General features: G+C 40.9%; 1 protein-coding gene across 1 annotated transcript in view; it reads right to left on the bottom strand.

The window, feature by feature from the left end:
- Positions 1-15372, bottom strand: part of khdrbs3 (KH domain containing, RNA binding, signal transduction associated 3) — a 95063-nt gene that overhangs the window by 21370 nt on the left and 58321 nt on the right. The window contains exons 4-6 of the mRNA XM_029514661.1: positions 12153-12299; positions 11094-11233; positions 6492-6672 (exon numbers count right to left, since the gene is read on the bottom strand). Of these exons, the coding sequence (XP_029370521.1) occupies positions 6492-6672; positions 11094-11233; positions 12153-12299 (468 nt within the window). The remainder of the gene's footprint in view (positions 1-6491; positions 6673-11093; positions 11234-12152; positions 12300-15372) is intronic.

Raw genomic sequence — 15372 nt, 5'->3', positions numbered from 1 at the left:
GGAATATCAGGTTATCTAATAAAAACAGATCAATTAGGTGATACCCATGGTTCCAAGTGTTTTTCTGACTACAGTCCAATGACAGGTAGGTAACACAGCAATTTCTTTGAATTACAACGTCCACTTTGAGTTAAAACTGTCATTTTACAGGATGCAGTTTGTGCTGCTGTTGCAGGTTTTTGTATTATTTTGTCCACTACATTCATACGTGAGAGCGAACAAAATGGGGTAAAATAAAAATTGTTAAATTATAGATCCACCTTTAATGCAAAACAACCCAAGAACACCGTGCACTTCCCTTTCCTCCAAAGTTACAGTACCACACTGTTGAAACGTCACTGACTTGCAACCTTTTGAAGGCACAGCTGAAGGACCTTTTTATTAGGTTGACATTGGATTCATACAAACATGAACAATTGCATACAGTAGGAGATATATAGACAACAAGCACACATTCAGCCATATAGGATTTCTTTTCTTTTATCTTGCTTGTTCCTGCAACCAACATTTCACCTTTCAGCTCTTTCTTTCTTACATCTCGAGACCCTCATTCAGCTTTTGTCAAATGTTGAAAAGCTTGCGCACCAAATCAGAGAGAAATCATTCAATTTCAAACATTTTCAAACAAATCAAAGAGTTTCATGTTTTGCCACTGAAATATGTTTTCAGACAGGTTTAAACTCGTTAAGAATATAGAATATATATTCATGATGTTTAATTTAACATGGTATTGCCACACACAAAGAGCGGATAAAAGGAAAACTGGGTATGGAAGCACATCCTCAATTGCTTCGTCACTGACGAATAATGAGTCAAGCTTCACAAAGTGGGGCCTTTAATGCGGTGCACCTTATGGTCCACAAAATACTTGTACTTGTGCTTAGATAAAGTCCAGAGCACATCAAAATAGCAAGGAGAGAAAACACCGGCGAGATTCAGCTACCTGTTTGAGCTTTAATCAGACGCAGACCCAGTTTGCTTTTAACCAAAATCGGTGCCTAGAATTACCAGAAAGGTTAGCATAGTTACTATTTTTTTCTTTTGCGTTATTGTTTGCCAGCTTGTACCTGGCAATGTCTTGTGCTAACGCAAACTCTCATTCTCTGCCCCACCATCCCTGCAAGTTGATGAGATTGATTCCTTAGACTTGGCATGTATAAAACTAAGATCTTCCTTTTCTTGCTGTACTTTTAAGGTCAAATACATAATCACAAAATAGCTTATTTTGCTGGTTTTGCATAATTAAAAAAGAAACCTCTATCCATCAAAAGAAATTGTTAGCGAGGCAAAAAAATTGATGATTATCATTGTTTATCAAAAAAAAAAAAAAAAAAAAATGCGCGATACGTTAACGGACAATCATCCAACAAAGTTAGAGGCCACTAACTAGTTAAAAACAGAATATGCATACATCATCAGAGTGCATGATTATTTAGCAGATGTGATTAATATTGCTTCCCCACACCTCTCGTTCAGCATGCTGTGTCATAATGCACGTACTTTTGCTGATGCAGGCTGCACACAGGTATTACACACCCTGATTGGTTTTCAACACAAGCCATATGCCATTTGTATCAGCCAAGCCGTCACATCTTGACGGTGACTCCATCTACTTGCTGTCCACTCACATTGGACAACGCTGCCTGGTATTAAGGACCACATTAAACTTTAACAATGGCTCCTTATTGCCATTTATTCGAACAGCTTCTCTATAAATGAGTTACAAGCAAACTGAAAGGAAAAACATGGCCGGTTTATAAATCATGTTGGCACTTTTTAAATGATTCTCTTCTTCGGTGTCTGACACGTAAGCCATACTATTGTAACTTCTTATGTGTTTGCAGTGATAGATCATTTACTCAGAATATCTTGGAGAGCACAATAGCGCAACAATGCTGCAACCGTGTTGTGTTTCCGACACTAAACAGGATTAGTATGACAGCGAGAGGTTGAGAGAGGAAAGCAGGGTAGAGACAGAGAAGGGAAGGGGGGGGGCAGCCCCTAAGTGAGTCTTTCATTTGTATGCCAGTGGATGGCTGAGAGGTGTGTTGTTAAAAGATAAGGACTGGCCTCTGAGGCCACTGAAGACTAACAGAGGGCCTGGCACTGCATGTTACAACAGCAGTATCACAGCCGCTCCACTGTGCTCTACAATACCATTGTAACAGATAGGATGCCGCTGACACCCAGAACCGGCTTTTCAGGCACGGGATTTGTTTCCTGCAAACTGTAATGAGTTAAACAATGCGCTGTCCTCACATTATGAACTTTGTTGAGAAGTGCACCTGCTGCGTAGCCTGCGCGAAAACCCCAAAAGGTGTCAAAAATGCAAACAACAAAGCGGAAAAATAAAGCAAATCAACAGAAGAAGAAAAGCCTTGTTTTCCCCAGACGACTAAATTACGATGCCATCTGTTCAAAGAAACAAAGGCTCGCCTCCGTACAGCTGTGCAGCTTGCTGCTCTTAATTTCTTAACGATAAAAGCAAAATAACACCCCATGATATTGGTGTAAAGAAAACAAATAATCCAGCAATTGCAACCCTCGGTCATCTGTCTGGGTCTAAGATTTCTCAAAGTAGCTATGTATCATTTAATCAACTTTTCCTGCCAGCATATTTCAGAGAGCTGAACAAGATGGAATTTGCTGAAGCTTTTCTGCTGCAGGGGTTGAAATACTACTCAGGCTATTAGATTGAGGACGCCAAAAAGTTGGCCCCATGCATCAAGTTGAAGTATCACTACTCTGTGTTACGTGTGACAAATGCCTCTGCCTCCCCTTCTGTTATTTTACCACCTTTGGTTTTGATCTTGGCCAAGTTTAAAAAAAAAAAAAAGAGGAAGCCTATTTCCATCTGCCAAGTATTATCTACGGAATTCATGTAATTTATGAATTAACCCTACGGAAACACATTGGAAATTCAATACCACAGTGTCTGATGCAACTAACGATGCTTGACTGTACTTGCCGCTGTGCAGTGTGATAGGAGGTTGAGCGTCTCCACATTCTGCTTGAACAACGCGTAAGGTAGAGCCTGTCAGTTTATAACAGGATGAGGGTTGCATCGGAAAACATTCACATTCATCACATTTTGAAATCCTCTCTCTTTTTGGACTGTGGCAACAATCCAGACCACAGGGAACAAACCCGTACTACTCCACACGGAGCGACCGTGATCTGAATGACAAGCATCCTCGTAGATTTAGTTTAACACACGTAATCACATGCTTAGTTGTGTATATTCTTGCCTGGTCAAAAGGCTTTACTTCAACTCACAAATCTTTGCATTCACTTTCTGCTTTGACTTTGGATGTTTGTCAGTTCGCAGGTAAAAGTACGATGTTCCCCCTGTAGGGAAGCTGTAGGAAATTAGTGGGCTTCACCTCTGAACGTACAAGAATTACTAATCCTAATAATAATTAGTCCCATGCTAATTCCTTACGAACACAACTGGCATATCACAAAATATTTTGGTGGCAAGTCGGATCACCAAATTTCATGCCAATCCATCAAATAATCACTGAGATTCTCAGTCTAGATCAAAGCATTGGAGTCACCCACACTCACTGACATTGCCATCCTTCCAGCTCTGCTTCTACCACGGCTAATAAAAATGATTTGCACCATCAAAAAAAAAAAAAAAAAAAATACAGCCACGTTTAAAAAAAAAAAAAAAAAAATTAATAGGGAATTACTCAGATGTGCAATTTGTAGAGGAAATGATAGAGGATTCACATTTTGCAAGTGATAAAATGTAATAAAATTTCTCTATGCAATTATTACCAATCAGGTTTTGTTGCCTCAGTCTTATCTTCATGACTGGTCTTGACTGCTGCACCAGTTGGATGCAGCTTCTTTCTTACTGTGTCTGAAATGTTTTCCTCGCCATTACATCCTATTTGGATTAAAACAGCTGCAAGGACAAAGCCATAGAGAACACGACTCATATAACAATGCTTGGCTATTGACAGGGCTAGACATGTAGAGACAAGGCTGAAGGGGATGCTTTTTTTTTTTTTTTTCTCCAATGCTGCAACAGTCAGCAAAGATCGGCAAGGCTCAGAACAGATTATTATATCCGGAGGATTTAATGTAATAAAAAGCCCACTTGCGGTGTAAATTTTTTGGTTTTCCCACCCAAAGGAATTACGTTTCTGGGCAAATGGAAACAAATATGACTGCACAAACATTTAGCTCTAGATTTACCATTAAAGTGAAGTTCTGCTACTTTGAACAGACTCCATATTGGCAGTGCTCAGCCAGCCCAAAACAATGACATGCATCTTCTTTTCTGAATCGCGAATTACATCATGTTTAATTCTTCTCCAGCGGGATTAACATCAGGTAAGATGGGGATCTGAATGCACCTAATGAATCACATGAAATGTGATTTGGCTGCAATCATAGATACCATTCAAGTCTAATGGGGTGGATCCCGGGATAATAACCTTTCTATGATTTTGTTTGGGAACAATTGGATTTACATTAATTTGATACTGTTACTTGGAGCACAGAGAGAGAGGTAGATTATGAGAACCGAAAAAAAAAAAAAAAAAACAGATTAAGATACCGTGCTCCCATGCTTTATCATGAGACAATCACCAGGAGATAACCTAGGTCTGGTGTCTTTTGTCTGAACAGGAAAGAAGAGAAAACACCTTCAGCTGAACACATGCTTTGGCCCGCGGCGATGCAACGTAACAAAGAGGAACAGTGGGAACGAGCATACCAGTGGATGTTAAGAAGTGACAAATGAAGGCAACAAATGTGAACACGAAGCGTCTCTTTGTCATTTCATTGATGAATACAAGCACCTATTTGTCAGCACCCGATGGAGAACACTTGTCCTGGGATGGTGATATATTCAGATAATACAGAGCAACTCATTCAGCCTCTAATTTGCAGCGATGTGGTTAGATTTATCATCTGGCAGATGCTTGGGGGGGGGGTCTCCTTTTTTTCTCTCCCCCACTCAGATACACAGGTGCAGGTGTCGGGGGATGCAGTTTACAACTGTGACAATGATGGGAAACAGCTGGTACAAGAGTCATTCCCTATGACCTCCACGCATTTGAATTGCAACCTCTGAATAAACCTGTCAGATGTGGTTAGATATGGGCTTCTGGGGCAATTTTCCAACTTGGGCTACCTCCTCTCTTCTTCTATCTGCTAAATATGCAATGTTGGTACTGGAATCCCTGGGGAACTTGCCTTGACGGTGCGGCAGGAGTCTCTCTTGGCTAATGCACAAAGGCTCTGACTCTGCCGAATATATTCATCCCTGGCAGCTGTTGATATTACAGCCAGGCCCCCGTAAGACTGTGCAGGCTACACAACCAGATCACAATAATGACAACAATGACCACTCCCATACTTTATACCCAGACAAACAGCTACATATGATGGGCTGTTTGGGGGCTGATTTCATTCATAGTGGCTGGTATTAAGACGTCCACGCGTATTGTGATGAAAGAGGCACTTTTAAGTTAACTCGAACCATAAATCAGCATCACACAAAGTGTTGTGACACCAAAAGATAGTATTGGTGGTGTTTGTAATAATTCTGCGGCCAATACAAAAGAGAAAAGTTGAATTGAAAATATTGAATTGTATATTGAATTGAACAAATTCAACAGAAGCATGTTTGTTCCTGTTACTCTAGATATTCAAGAAAGTTTACTATAATTTATTGCAGCTACACTTTTTCCAAACTGGTCGTGATTGCTTGGACGTCACTCCCCACCTGTATGTTGCTTGGGGGTAAAGGCAAGATGGATGTCTCAAAACCTGAGTAGATTAAACCAAAACTCATGTGCAACAAGAGCAACGTCTAACTACACAGTATAACAGTACAATGTGAAAACTAACTATATAAATGAATTGTAGGCACCATAGCAATCCACTATTGCAGCATTAATTGGAGTTTAGAAACTGGGCCTAGGTCCTTATGCTAACACACGGTGATGTCACAGTGATGAGCTGTTGTTTTGAAGCACACAGAAATGTTCCCATCGAACCATGTTGGTATTTTGAATCCATATTTAGAAGAGAAAGAGGAGCTGAGGAGGAGTGAGGCTGACGCGCTCCGTACTCTACTATGCGCATCCTCCTCCTCGGAAACTAAACGCTGGTGCTAAGCCAGTGTTGAAGAGTCTCACACTTACACATCACTTGCTGTTAGTCATTGGTGGATGACTTCACTTGTTCCTGTGTCAAAATCCCCTCTGAATCATCTTTGTTGTGCCACAAACAGAAAAATAGCCGCAAACGGCCAAATCAAAAGCACCTTAATTGAATGTAATTGGACTTGCATGCGGTTTTTAGAATGCTTGGGAAAATAAAGATACACTTAGTTTACTTATCACAAGCGGAGCTACTTTCAGCCCCTGACTAGTAGTCTTGGCCCCCTTTCAAGCACATAATTGCATAAAAGTAACTCAATTGTAGTTTGGCACTGACCTCATTTAGGTGGGGAGTTTTAATGTACTCACGTATTCTCCATACGTGTCTTGAACAATGGGAGGAGCCGGTCGGTATCCAGCAGCTGGTGGAGCACCTCTGGCTCTCTGCACCCCCCTCCCTCTGGAGGATGAAGCCCGGCTGGGTGGGGCTCCTCTGGGTGCTGCTCCTCGTGGCACCGCTGCATGCAGGGGAGGAACTCCTCCTCGACTCCTGACACAAGACACAGACATCCGCAGCAGGTTGAGCTGAAAGAGCAGAAAGTCTAACACGATTTTTAAATGGAATTCCATTGTTCTGTTAATTAATAGAGGGAGAAATGGTATGAATATTAGCACAGAGTATATCTTTAAATGCAAAAGACATTAAATAACAGTACTGCAAGAACATTGTCATATATCAAAGTGAGATGTCCCCAATGCTCCACGTCTGCATGGTGAGGTGCAGTAATTTGTCATGTTGGGAGCTGAGCTGCCTCGTCTACTTCTACTCCAGTTAGTGATTTCCAGCATCGGCTAGAATGACTCAACGGTGAATTTGATACATTCAGCGTCAGGTTTATATGAGCAGGTGAAGAAAGAGGGACAGTGAGGATGGCGTTCAGGCTCCTCCAGTGGAGAGAAAGTGAGCCATGTTCATTACTCAAAACACACCATGTCTCGTAGCTGAACGGCATTTCTATCTCTTGAGGAAAATGGAGATGTAAAAACGCTGGCTCGGTTCAGTGATGGATGCCTGCTGGTTTTTAAAGGTCCTATGTTGTGTAAAGGTGGGTGTCGACTTTTTGAATTATAAATTAGGTCTTGGTCTGTGTTAATACTGTTGAAGTATCAAACATCTCAGCTCACAGAGATATGCTCACCGTATTTTTTTTTTTGAGAAACTGAGCCCAGCTGTCAAGACTTCTGGACCTTTGTGATGTCACAACAAAGTACAATAGTCACCGCTCCTCAGACATGCTCCATGGTCCCACCCACTATCCACTCTTGGCACAATTGTTTACCTGATTACTGATATATTTTTGTTGAAAGCAGTCAGCCAATCACAAGAGAGGTTCAGAGCTTTGAAATAGGAAGTGGCCTAAAAAACACACTATTCTATTAGATATTGCAGAATACATTTCTGAGTTTGATCTTGAAGTAAACACGTCTTTCTGAAGAGAAATAGCTGCTGTGAGATACTGATCTCTAAAGTCATCCAGATGAATTAACACAGAATCCGGAGTCAAACCTGCTCTGTAGTCAAAATGGAAGCAGAGTCAAGCTGCTCTGTTGGAAATCAAAGATGGTCTGACCTTGTGTTTCTGTAAGATGTTGTTTGGGTCTTTTACACCGACTGAGCTTTCTTTTGGAAGCAGTTAACTAATCTGAACCAGCAGCAAAAAAACACCAAGGTTGCTCCGCAGGTCATTTTCTTTCTATGCTTTCCATTTCAGCCTCTCAACACATTGCATTGGTGAAAAATCACACATTTGGGGCAGAAGGACCAAAAAAAAAAAAAGACAGCTCTAATTTTCTGCTTAACAAGGACAGCGGTGGATGTTTACTTGATAGAAATAGGACCACCCCCAAGCAGAGAGAGAGAGAGAAAAAAAATACTCGATTGTCCTTAAAAGGTTGGACTTCTTTTCTAGCTGTCCAGAGCTTGGTCAAAATCAAGCATGAGTGTGAGCACTTCCTGTGCAGGAGCCTGTGGGAATTCCCGTCTTATCGCACTCACATTACGCATGGTAAATGCTAATTACAGTGTAATTTAAAACACAGCCAATTATACTCTGACTCAGAGCAATAAAAACACTATCTCAGTGACCTTGTTTATCTTGAAATCTGAAGAAACAAACAGTTTTCTTTTACAAAGAAAAAAAAACAAAACAATATTGTTTTTGTTTAGTTTTTTTTTTTTTTTTGTTTTTTTAAATCGCACAGTGTCTACATACCCAGTGTTAAAGTCTTTTAATGCGTCTACTCCCGATCACTTGCATAAAAAGCAAATGTGACTTTGCTTTGCTCACGTTTATCGACAGCAGTCACTGTATCCTATTACAATCCCACACGCTTGCCTAATTAAGGGCTTCTTCCTCCCTTAATGACCAGTGTAACCCATTTCAGCATGTGAAGTCTAGTGTGAGCTGAAATATGGCATCAAATATCTCCTTTAATCAGAGACTCATTCGCTTAAGTGCTGATGACAAAATAAAAGCTCTACGTGTCAACGACCATTTTTTGACCATATCAGGGGGCTGACTCTGAGATAAACAGCCATTCATGCTCACATTTCGGTGATTCCCCCAAATTCCCCCGAAGTTTCAAATTTAGGACTAGCAGAGATTTTCACTCAAATTATTTCTGAATAAAATTTGATTTTTTTTTTTTTTCTTTTCTCACTATATTTTCCAGTGGCTCATCTACAAGACAGCACCTAGCTTGGTACAATTTTGACACCCTTAGTCGGGTTTAATCCCATGTTAACACACAGCTACCAAGATGTAATTCCCCAAAAATGAATCCCGTTAGCAGACATGTGGGTGACAGAAATGGGAAATAACCGAATTTGTTCAATGGAGTGAACCGGGACAGCATAGGGATAAAAGTGAATCAAATATTTGAAGGGGCAGAAGCCATAGGTGGCTGGGAAGGAGAGATCAATGAAAGAGAACGGAACAACGAGTGGAAGGAAAAGTCCAGAAGGGAAAACTGGACTCCCAAGCACATAAATGTTTTCCACTTTATTGTTCAGGAAGTGCATTAAACAAGCAGCCATTTGTAGCAACTGCATGACTTTGAAAAAGAAAAAAAAATATGCCAATTATCTATCATTTCGCCTCTGCTTTTGTAATTTCTGCTGAAGTCTGCACACAGTCAGCTCACTTTGAAATATCAGGGCTCATTTTTCTGCCTTCAGAAAAAGCTGCTACGCTGCCACTCATTTTTATGGAATATGAGGAACATTATCAATAGAGAGAGACACAGAAACCATCATATTAAACAGGAAGTCTTTTTCTGGTTTTGGTTTTATTTCAATGCTGGGTCCTGTATCAGTTTGTGCTGGTGCATAACGGGCCACTGTGCCTGCTGTCAGTCAGCGAACACAGACAAGGTTTCAGATAACAGGAAGTCGTTCGTCAGCACAAAATGACTGTGACTAAAGCAATTCATTGGAGTGTTTTTCTAATCTCCACACATGGTCAGAGTGACTTTAGTATTGTTTGAATTTCAAGGGTCAAGCCTTATCACACCACAGAGTGGAGGTTCTCTCTGGCTCCTTCGCCCTGTTATTGTCATTTTGACGACTAGAGTCTGGCATGATCCGTCATAATGTGTCATTTTAAATTTCATGTTTTAATGGAAATGACACACATTCTCTTTCATAGAATTTAATTATCCAACACAACGCATTGCAATAGCACAACAGCCAAATATGTATGATCTACAAAATTCAGTAATTACATCTACAAATATAATTATGTATTAGGAGACGCTGCAGAGGCAATTGTCGTTTTTATCTTTGAACTTGGACAAAAACCAATTAATGTTTGTTCTGAAATCTGGCCATTGGAATGCTAGACTAGGGCAGTGGGAGTGGGGAGAAGGGCGTAGGTTGCTTTGATACTAATGTAAAAAAGATTCAAATGCAACGAACTGAAATATTCAGAGAGCTGCACTGGAAATTGGAAATTGTGAACTTGAGAACAAAACTGATTCTAAGACAGAAAAATTTTGCCTTAATTTTAATGACTGATCAAATGTGCAATTTTAAACGGCATATACATTGGGTTCAACTTGAAATTGATATGTTAGAGTGTTATATAATAAGAAATGTATTTAATGCATTTTATTGCATTGACCTTAATATTAATTTGGATGTTACACAGCCATCTCCTTCTCCTCCACCTGCTCCACCTCCACATCCCCATTAGTTGTTTATGCACATTTTCTGCATTTTACCTATTCTGTTCTTCAATTATGAACGGGTCGTACGCAATTTCATTGAGTGTGAGAAACACGTGAATATTTAATTACTGTTGAGCTCACAAGCTTAATGTGCGTTATATTTATTTTTTTAAACACTCCACACTCTGCCCTGCACTGACATATGCTCTCATTCACTTGCAGAAAGATCCTGCAGTGTAGTCCCAGGTTTGGCTGACTGTGGAAGGAGCTGTTGCTTTAATAAATCAAGAGCTAATACACACACATATTGCAAAGTGCTGGCATTGTTTGTTCTGACAAATGTTTTTCAAATCGCTGCGGTATTATAAAAAAAAAAAAAAAAAAGGCTTGCTGAAAGATTCAGAGGAAAAATAACGGAAGGTTCTGTCATGGAATAAGGCCTAACAAAACACTGTAAACATCAATGTGGCATGCATGTATTGTATGATAAAAACAACAGCAGGACAAATATGTTAGTTGTATTACTGTATCAAACAGAAACAGTCGTGCATGCGCTCTAACTCTAACTCTGGCACCAGCAACTCTGAAAATGCAACAGGACACCACACTCATCCATTTACAGACAAAACACTGTCTTCCCAGTAGCTCCTTAACTGTAGCTAATGCTCAGTTGCCAGCTGAACCAAAGTGTACACATACACACACAACAACTTGCATACACCCACATACTTGGAAGCTTTTTACCTGGGAGGCCCTGGAACAGGTGTCCCTCTTCCACGGGCGGCGGACTTGCCCCTCACCGATGGCACCTTGGCATCTTCGGAGCCGCCGTTCAGGTATGTGAGCTCCTGCAGCTGGGCCTGTCTGATCTCATCATTGTAATCCTGCAAACAAAGAGGCAATGTGTTCACACACATCCACACACACAGAGGCAGCAATGGACTCGCTTTCAATTACTTATTAAATTACGTCCTTTATCTCCAGGGCTACAGCCCCGGGAATATCTAATTAATGTACTTTTACTGTACTGCCGTGACCGCTTTTCCTGAGGCAGCTAAACATTTCAGATATCCTGTTGATAAATCTTCGGGACCCCGTTTCGCCTTTATCTCCTCAAACAGTTGTTTTATGCTGCCAAATAAAAACACGCAATTGACATGGAAATGGGTCTTTAATCATCTCACAATTGGTATGATTGTCATATGTCCGCTGTATCCATAAATGTGTTTTATGGTTGTAGTAAGTAAGGGTAGCATGGAGGGGTGGGGGGTGGGCTGTGTATGTGTGTGTCGGTGTGTGCGTGTGTGTGTGTGTGTGTGTGTGTGTGTGTTCGTGTGGTTGGGGGGTAATTAATGACAAGATGTAAATCATCATAGCTTTGAGCATTGGCGAGATCATCTATAATGAATGGAGGAAGAGGAAAAACGCTCGATGATGCCAAGAAGGGTTTGGCCGATGCAGAAAGATTCCCTCCTGCGTTCTTTTATTCCTGTTATACCCATGATATCCCACCCAGAATCACACACACTGAGCCAGATGCTTTCCACACACACACACACTCTGACAGCCCCCGAAAGAATTACAGTGCGAGTTACAGACAGAGGGTGTGAGTGAAAGAGCGGGCTGTCTCTGCTGTTAGTCACTGGCTTCACTGTGGACAAGCTGAAAATTAGTTGGCCGGGGCCAAATAGCAGATGCAAAGAAGACTCAGTAGGAGGAATACTCAAATGTGAGAGTGCCCGGGTGTTTTGTGTGTATGAAATAAAGAGAGAGAAAGAGGCAGGGAGAGACGAGCGAACGTACTGGTATGAGAAACTTCTTGATCTCCTCCAGAGCGTGACCCATCCTGGCATAGGCCTCAGCCGGTGGAGCGAAGACCTCGATGAGGACGTGGAGATCTTCATTCAGGTGGTGATATTTGGCTTCACCGCTCTGCCGTAGTTCTTCTTCCTGATGCAACACAAAAAAAAAAAAAAAAAAAAGCAGAAAAAGTTTGGTGTCATATATCGTCTAAGGGATTAGCATGAGTTAGCTGTCACAGTTAAGATCATTTATCTCTTTTTTTTTTTGTATTTCAGCAAGAATTTACTGCAGGGAGGTTTTCAGTAACAGTGTTACATAATGAGCTTTGATGCTACAGTGCTGCAGAGTTACGAAAAGACAAACAGAATATATTTATGTGGGCGTTGTAAACTATATTTCAACGTGAAGGCAATCCTTACAATCCTTTCAACTGTCACATTTAACTGATTGCTTTTGTCCTCACACAGCTGCCTGCCTTCCGAACAAATGCACAGATGAAGTATGTGCTCTTGTGCACCTCATCATAATAACTCTTTTTTTTTTTTTGACTTTTTTTTAGCTCCTCCAAATTTTTCTATTGTTTTCTTTTCCAGTTTTAAAATAAGTTTTTTTTTTTTTTTTTTTTTTTTTTTGCTCTGTAGAGGAAATAAAATGATAAATAAAAAGAAAGGTAAGTGGTTATAAGAACCACCACAGCCCCTGCAGTTATACTGCAATGTTGACAGGAGTAGTAATAAGGCACCTTTTTAACAAAACATCCTTGTTACTCCTTATTAGTTATTGTCTTTGATATCAGTATCGCACTAATTTTGGCTTGTTAGCATGAAATGGCCTTTGATGAGCCAAGAAGGTCCAGATGCCCAGCTGTGTGAATGGTACTGAAAGAAGCAAGTTCTAACTCCCCGATGACGTGATAAAGTGTGGCTGGCTAAAGTCATTGCAGCGTACAAACAAAAGTCACGTGGAAAATTGTCATCAAGAGTGTTCCCATACAAGTGCAGAATGGTAAATATTTTCGACATGGTATATTGAAGTGAAATCAACAGAACAGCGGGAGTTACACTGCCATGCAATTAAGACACTGAAGCTCTCCAACTCTGCCAATTTCTGGATTATATAGGGAGTAGAGAGAGCCAGGCACTGCCAAGGTGACAAAGAGGCTTTGTCCATCTTAAGAGACATGGTGGAGTACCGTATTTATTTTCACTGCAAGATGTGGATCAGTCCGTTCAAACTCTACTGGATTATCAGCATCAATTCAACCCAATCACCTGTTGCCATCAAACAGAGAGCATCAAAGTACAGAGAGTTGTAGATATTAGGCTTAAGCAGCTGGAAGAACACGACGTCCCACTCAGACCACTGAAAGTGGAGCAGGCGCAACTCGTCCTTCTCGACCTTTGCCTGCAGAAGCGCACTTCATGTTGACTGCTATAGAAAAGAATAGCAGTAAACAGTGAGGGGCTGGACAGACCACTCAGACCGACAAAAGCAGGCTACTATCAAGTTACTGGTGGCGAGAAATAGGACAGCAAAACCCCCAAATGTCTCCCATCACATTGCACAAAGGAAACAACAGGTTCGGCGTCCCAGTTTCCCCCTTTTCGAAAAAAAAAAAAAAAAAGAACTTCTCCAAGGGCCTTTCCAGTGGCGCCAACTTCCTCTTTCCCTTCTCCCTCCCTAGCACCATGCAAGCCTGTGTCTCTGATGTCACCTAATTATAAATAACCTTCTTTTAAGACTGCCTGTGGAATGTTAATGATATGTTAATTTCCCCCATAAATCTGTGCTTTACGAGCAGAGGGCTCCTTTTCACATAGCACCAGCGCTAACAGTTTTGAGCAGAGAGTGTAAAGCAGGGTGCAGATCTGTATCTTCTCTTGCCTTTCATTTGCATGAAAAAATAAATAAATAAATAAATAAAAACATGTGCTTTAACTATCATCAGACAAAAAAAGAAAAAGATCTAATAGCATGTGTCATCTCCATGTTCAAAAAGTGTTCTCTCTGTCCATCTGTACAATCTATTAACATGTCCAGAGCCATTTTGTTTGAAAGCAATCTGTCCATGTGACCAAATCATTTGCATATGATATCTGTGATATTGGAGCCATTTCCATACATGGGAACTCCTCTCCCAGCGCTGATAAGAAGCATCCGTGAGCCAGCTCAGTGCTTTAGCGGCTAAGCAGCCCACGGCTGGAGATTATAACTGTCTGTTTCTCATATCTATTGCCAGCATCTTCCTCCTGTTTACATTTTTTTTTTCCCTCTCAGTAAATCTGCTTATGAAAAGTCGTTCACCCTGGAAAACAGAGGTTCCGTGACGACTCTGGACACAGGAGCTCCTACAGATGGAGCTTCGAGGTGAAGAATAACGTGGAGCTCTGCGCGTTTGCACTCCAATGAAACATTTAAGGACAGATACCAGGGAATGAGTGTGACTTCTGCTGTTCTGCCTGAAAGACATGGGGAAATATGAAACAGTAACAGCCACCTCATGCTCGGCTCCATTAGCGTTGTTTTTCTATACCTCTGACATTCAAAGGTGCAGAAAAACCAGATTTTCTCCCGGACAAAAAACAAAAAGTTGTATACTACACTGAACCAATGTATATACCAGCCTTGGATCGTACTCCACAAATGAACCAAGCCTTAACTGACCTCCCTTTTCGTGGTTTTGAGAAAAAGAACAGACAATTTCACTATGTCTTCAGGGAGTACAGGATGAAATTCCCTGGAGGGGGAAAAAACTAAAAAAGCAAAACAAGCCTGCCTTCCAAATGGCTGAGTGTGCAAGTGGTGAGAAGGATTAAGAAGTAGTCGATGACAAAATGATCAACTGGGTGATAATGATAACAATGGATTGAACAGCTACTGTAGTCAGTGGGAGCAAAGCAGCACATTGATTAATGTGACATTGTCAATAAATGATTATTTACTGAGCCTGTGAGTGTACAATTTGGAGCAAAGCACCCACGCCCTGACATTTAATCTCCCGTAATTCATATTCTTCTTCATATAAATCCTTCAGGCAATTAATTTAGAGCCATAGGTTTAACATCCCATCCTCATAGACCATGGAGGTACTCCCCCTTAGCGTGTCATCAAAAAGACAAAGAACAAAGACAATGTGATTGTCCAAGTCCAAGTCCCGCAGAGCAGAAATGGATGACTTAATTGCAGCATTAACAAGGAGAGGCCACAGAACACGGACACC

This window comes from Echeneis naucrates, chromosome 11 (assembly GCF_900963305.1).
Source record: "Echeneis naucrates chromosome 11, fEcheNa1.1, whole genome shotgun sequence".
In the NCBI taxonomy this organism is placed as follows: Eukaryota; Metazoa; Chordata; class Actinopteri; order Carangiformes; family Echeneidae; genus Echeneis; species Echeneis naucrates.
The sequence above is the reverse complement of the archived record's forward strand: the minus strand, read 5'-3'. Positions and strand labels throughout refer to the sequence as shown.